General features: G+C 32.9%; 1 protein-coding gene across 1 annotated transcript; it reads left to right on the top strand.

Moving 5' to 3' along the window:
* Window positions 1–726: 726 nt before the first annotated feature.
* On the top strand, window positions 727–5,353 carry LOC112702282 (protein-tyrosine-phosphatase IBR5). The gene is made up of 5 exons (XM_025753254.3): window positions 727–1,610; window positions 3,093–3,192; window positions 4,260–4,317; window positions 4,420–4,526; window positions 4,752–5,353. The coding sequence occupies exons 1-5, from the start codon at window positions 1,374–1,376 to the stop codon at window positions 5,066–5,068; spliced, it is 819 nt and encodes a 272-aa protein (XP_025609039.1). The 5' UTR covers window positions 727–1,373; the 3' UTR covers window positions 5,069–5,353.
* Window positions 5,354–6,539: the final 1,186 nt, after the last annotated feature.

The following is a 6,539-nucleotide window of genomic DNA, read 5'->3' as shown; positions in this document are numbered from 1 at the left end:
TTTATGTACAGTTATATTCATGTAAAGTTAATAGTTGAATATTGTTAAATAATTTAATAAATTTGATTAAATTATTATTTAACTATTCTAAACTATTAATTTTATATAAAAAAATAAAAATACATATATAATTAACTTTATATGAAGTGTATATGACATGTAACAGAACCTAAAATTAGTTGAAAAAAAAAAGATTCTTCGACCTTAATTTAATTTCCTGATGCAACAGTTAAAGAATTCTGTTCAACGAGTCTTTAAAAAAATTTTCTCAAACAAACTCAAACAAATTTTTATTCATAAAAAATTAATTTAAAAAGAATACTCCTAGTAGATCAACTTAAAAATGAGTCAAATCTTTTTAGATATCTAATTTGAATTTAAATCTCTAAAAATAATTTAAATTAGATTTAATCTTTATTGAATTAAATCATATTTAATTTAAATTTAAATTTTTTAAAAATACTACTAAATAAATCAAAACTAAATTAAATCTTTTAACAAATTTTAACAACAAAATAAACTAAACATAAACTAAAAAATCTTTCTAAATATATATTATAATAACCCAAAATCATTAAATAATTTAATAAATTTAATTAAATTATTAATAACTTTCAACTATAAATTTCACGTAAAATTAATTTTACCAGATGATGATTTACAATTTTAACTTTTTAAGTATATTCCTCTTATTATATTCCTGATGAGTGTTAGTGAAGTGTGTTTGTACGAGATCTACGACAATAAGAATAAGAAACCTGGATTTCTCTCCTACACATGTCACGTGCCAAAACCTAGAATCTCGAACCTCCCAATATCCAAATCCAACCAATGTAAAAATAATAGAAACCACTTTCACATTCACAAACCCGTTAGTCACTGCGAACAAATTCAGATATAATTTCACCACTTTGAGTGAGTGAAACACATTAACCTTTCTCAAATTCTCAGTTCTCAGTTCTCACTCTACAACACAGATTTTTTACTGATCAAAATCCAAATTCCAGTTGTAAATAGGTTCTGACAAAACACTGTGTTTATCAACTTAAAAGAAAAAAACAAAGGGAAAAAAAAAGAGAAAAAAAGGAAAGAAACTTCCTTTGATCCCTTCCTTACTTATAATCACTACTTCTCTCTCTTCCCTTCATTTTCACCAAAGCTCTAATCTTTACCCTGAATCCTTCACAACCCACCTTCTCTTTTTCTCTTCTTTGATCCCGGTCTTCGTCCTTTTATAATTCTCAATCAGTCTCCAATTTAAAAATCCGATTTTTAAGTTTTAACCCCCTTTTCTTTACCTAGCATCCTTGTTACTCTGCTGATTATCGATCCGAAAAGGGGGAAGTAGCTGTTTTGTTTAAGTTTCCGTGATTATGAGGAAGAGGGAGAGGGAAAACCCCTGTGGAGTGTGTGGGCACTATCACAAGTACGAAGAAGGTGAAGTGTGTTCGGTTTGCGGCCACCGGATTCCCGTTGGATCGGAGAAATCATCAGTGCAAGTTAGCGCCTTCCCGTCGGTGATCTTGCCGGAGTTTCTGTACCTCGGTAGCTACGACAACGCATCGCGCTCTGAGCTTCTCAAGACTCAAGGAATCTCTCGTATCCTCAATGTAAGAAAGGAGGGTTTTGTTCTCTTGCTCCTTTTTTCTTTATGTGATTGATGGGTTGTGAAAAATTAGGTTAATTTTTTTCCCGTTAATTGTTCTCATTGTTGTGGCATTGATATTATTTGAATGTTTTCTATGGTAATGCCTTGGATTGAATGATGATGATGATGATAATGATGATGATGATGCATGTTTTGATGTTCTTGATTAGTGAAATGTTGTGTGTGTTGTGTGTGTTTTTTGAGATTTCAGCAGTGGAGGAGTGGAACCTTTCATAGTTTAGGACTTTAGGTTACAGGTTTGCGAAAAACACACTTTGGGATTTCTGAGTGGCCAATGCAAGGTGGTGATTTCAAGTTAAAGATTTCATTCTTGGTTGATGTATAGTTAGGGTTCTGAAGATGTGAATTGGTTGGGCTAATTGGGAAGTTAGGTTTTTCTTCGGGTGACTGGGGGAACTCATGAAACATGTCTTGATACTTTGCAGTAAGAAAATTACTTAAATGGATATAGGATGCCCAACAGTCATACCGAATTTTCAAATCCTAGGCGCGGCGATGATAAATGCATTGGCGCGCGTGGTCGAGAATTTGAAGAAAACACTTCACCTCATTGTTAAAAAGTGCTTGAAAGTTTTAAACAAACAAAAACTTTTAAATAGTTGTCTCTGTTGTGTCCTCTAATAGGGGGAACACATGAAATTTGTCTAGTTACATTGCACTAAGAAAAGTAATTTAATCAATATAGGATGCGCAACGGACATACCAAATTTTCAAATCCTAGACGCGGCCATGATAAATGCATTGGCGCGTGTGGTCAAGAGTTTAAAGAAAACTGAAAGTTTTAAACAAACAAAAGCTCTTAAATATCTATGTTGTGTCCTCTAATTCGTGTTGTCGATGCGGCATATAAGATCTAACGCACGAGTTTCACATGTGGACACGGTACTTAAATGGTTTTTGTGTTCTTTATAATAGCTGTCAATATTAATTGCTTAGGTGTAATGAAACTGGAATTTTAGTTCCAACTTCTAATTGGATATATAATGGAGTAAAGGTTGAAGGACCTCCAAATATGTTACACACTGTTGCTTTGCTCTCTTGATTGAGAAGTTTGAGCTTTGAGGACATCAAAATAATGACATTAAGATTAAATGGGGGTAATGCTTGAGTTAAGTTTTTTATTTGAAGAGTTAATGGAGTTGTAATTTTTTCTCTAATGATCTAGCAAGAGAAAATAAACAATTATTTTCTTTGAATAGTAACACAGAATGAGTAGAGTGTAATAGCAGACATGGTGATAATTATCGTTTTTAACTAATCATGGTAAATTCTGTTTCTCATGATGATTGTTGGTAAATTCTGTTTCTCATGATGATTGTTGTATCCATTCCCAGAAAGAAAAGATTTATAAGGTTGATTTATATATCCAAAATTTTCCGCAGTTAATTTTTTTATTCTACCTTTGAATTTTTTACCCGTGCAGACTGTTCCTTCCTGTCAAAATCTCTACAAGAACTCATTTACCTATCACTGCCTACCAGATGATAAAACTTTGCCATTTGAAGAAGCAATTCAGTTTTTAGGTATGTTCTTTCTTGTCCGTTGAAATTTAAAGTCCTGATCATTTCGTTTCCAAGGTGCATTTTTTAAACTTCTTGTTGGTTTACCATTTTTATGAATACTTATCAAAAATGATGATTGCACGTTTATTGTCTTTTGGGATATCAGCTAGTATCGTCATGCTTTATTTCTTTTATATATTTATTTTTGCACCCACGAGACTCGGATATTTACTTATCTTCAGCCAGGTGTGCATTCTAGAGTGACGAATTTGCGATTCATTTATAACTTTCTTTGTTTCAATGCATGTGATAACATTAGTTATATATTGCTTTCTTCTGTCTTGATACTTCTATTTTATGTTAATCAACCCCCGACCCCCAAAAAAAAAAAAAAAAAAAAAAGCCCAAAACCATGGTATGAGCTTAAATGCAATGTCTCATTAAGGATTTTATGTTACCTTCAGGATGCCTGTTTTAAAGAGGTTCATGATCTGCTTTTGCTCATGTTCGCAATGGGCATACATGTGCCTACTTTTCTGTTTCTACTGGTGGTGTCTTACAAAACATCAAAGCAATGTATCACAGTGATTTATTATAGTTTTCTCTTAGAGTAAGAAACCTTCCAATAGTCCGTTGTCCAAATTGCGAACAAACAAGCACAATACTGATGTACCAGGGTGATAGATAGGGATAGATGTTCTCTGTTTATTTGGATATTGGCATGGTTGATGGAAAATTGTACACAATTTTTTTTTTAAAAATAACGCCACATGATGGGTTCTGGAGAGGGTAGAGGTAGCTTGCCCACATACAAATGATGTTTTCAGGTTTTGAATCAATAATATGCAGGCGATAAAGTACCAGCTTCACCGTTAGACCAAAGCTTGTCATAAAAAAAGAACCATAAATTTTGTATTCTCCTCTCTCTATGATCATCTGTCGTGGATTTCTTTTCAGTGAAGAAAAAATAATAATCACGTGACAACTATTGTAGCTCTATCTTAAATATTCATTCCATTATCATGTTTTAATAAATCTGTAATAATGATCATGTACAACAAAACCAAAACTGGTTGCTTTTTTTGCAGAGCAATGTGAGAAAGATAAGGCTCGTGTTCTGGTTCATTGCATGTCTGGAAAGAGTAGGTAAGATATTGCGGCAATCCTCATAACTGTATACTTGCCTTTGAGTATGCTGTAACAAACATTGATATTTACGCTAATTTTCTGAATCACATCCTACGACAGGTCTCCAGCCATCGTGATTGCATACTTGATGAAGTCAAAAGGATGGAGACTGGCACAAAGTTATCAATGGGTCAAGGAACGGCGACCATCTGTGGAATTAACAGAAGGTATGTTTTGATCTTTCTTCCAATACAAGTCTCATATTTCAACAGTTAGTCAATGGAAGAAAATGCTCTTTTTTATGAAGAGAAATAACATGAAACCTTCATGTAAATGGTCAACCGAGCTTATGAATTACTGAATGAATCAAGGGTCAAATCGACCGAGGACCGGCAATATGTAATAGTGCAATTATCATCATTCTGACATGCATCCTTTCTTCCATAATGTAGTTGTCTTCCAGCAACTGCAGGAGTTTGAGAACAAGATGTTCGGATCAATCGACGGTGGCGGCTCTGTTCTGGCTGGTTTCTCTCCTGCTGCAGGTCCGATCAACTTTGGCTTCCCAAAGATCAGTGAGTCGGCTCCATCACATCCCGCCTTCACTGCTGCTGGAACTACTTCAATATTCGCCCGACCACCCTTAGATATAGCTCCGGCCGAGTTCACATTTGGAGCTGGCCAAACACAGAAGGTTGTGACTGGAATCCCATTCAATGCAAATCCACCAAATCCAAATGGCACAGATATCCAAATGGATGGTTCTTGACTTCTTGATCATGATCACAACCATGTTTCAATAATCATCAATGACTTGTGAAAGTATACAAAGTTTTTTTTTTCTTTTAATTTTTTCTTTTGTTTATTTAAAATATTTTCATAGTTTTTTTTTTCAAATTACAATTACCTTGCTTTGTAGTGTTGACTTTTACACCATATTGTAGTTTTACTGCTCTAATGTGCACCAATAGATCTGCACTTTTGACATTATCCTGTTTTTTAATATTGCTGTCAATTACCATCTATAGAAAGCATACAAGTTTAAACAACCAAATCCAAGTGTTTAGCATTTCTCTTGCAAAATTCAACTATGGATGAGGGTCAGTTTTTTTATATTGGTTTAGAATGATGTCAAAAAACTTGGATTAATTTTCATTGCAATGTTGTGAATTATATCTCCTCATGAATTGTTCACTGATATTTTTGTCATGCAATTGATCTATAATAATTAGAACACTAATGGGTCTCTAATGTTTTCATGATTTGAACACCAAAAAAATGACGGACACAAAAAAAATTAATGAGGATAGACACATTAACCATTGTCAATTAAATACTCTCGTGTCTCTGCGTATATAATAATAATAATAATAATAATAATAATAATATCTATAATTTTATTTTGTAACATTTATAATTATATATTTATTATATTTAATAGTATATATTTATTTTAATAATAATTAATAAATATAAATGAAAAAAAAATATGACTATCTTTAACCTTGCAAATTTTGGTCTCCAAATAATTTTTTATATAAAATAGGTAGTGAGTGAGTACTAGTAGTGACCACCGGCCTTTGACCCTTAGTGCATTCAGTAAAGTGCAGTGACTTGTCACTGTAACTACTGCCACATTCATCATCAATTTCTGATTTCTGTTGCACATTCATTCAATTTTTCTTTGTGCTACATTACTCATTTAAAGCTGTAACTTGCAATTTTTAATATTAGAATATTGAGAGATATAAATTGATAAAAATATTTCAATATTTATTCAGACTAAAATATATTTAAATAAAAATAATGGTTAAAAATCATTAAATTATTTTATATACATTTGACAAGATTATTTAACATAGTATATATTAGGGTAAATATTTTTTCCAATATGTAACTTTTTTTCGTGAGCCATAATGCATCGTAATCATCCTTAAATTTCATCATATCTTCATTCATTAAAAGTTGACAAAACGACTCCTGCAATCGGATAGCAAATGGTTGTCCGTGTCAGATGTCAGGTGTTTTAGTTTTCTCTTCCTCTCCTCCTTCTTACCCTGAACCACCACCATCATCCTAAAACACCTTTCATCGGATCAGTCCCAAAACTGCCACGAACACCTAATTCAAATTGTCTTCCATCCAAATCTCTTCTCCGCCATAGATACCACCAGCCTCAGGCTCAACATCGCCATTAGATAAATCTACAGGACCAAGGCCATGGCCGACACGAGGAACAC

This window comes from Arachis hypogaea, chromosome 7 (genome assembly GCF_003086295.3).
Source record: "Arachis hypogaea cultivar Tifrunner chromosome 7, arahy.Tifrunner.gnm2.J5K5, whole genome shotgun sequence".
Taxonomy (NCBI): domain Eukaryota; kingdom Viridiplantae; phylum Streptophyta; class Magnoliopsida; order Fabales; family Fabaceae; genus Arachis; species Arachis hypogaea.
The sequence above is the reverse complement of the archived record's forward strand: the minus strand, read 5'-3'. Positions and strand labels throughout refer to the sequence as shown.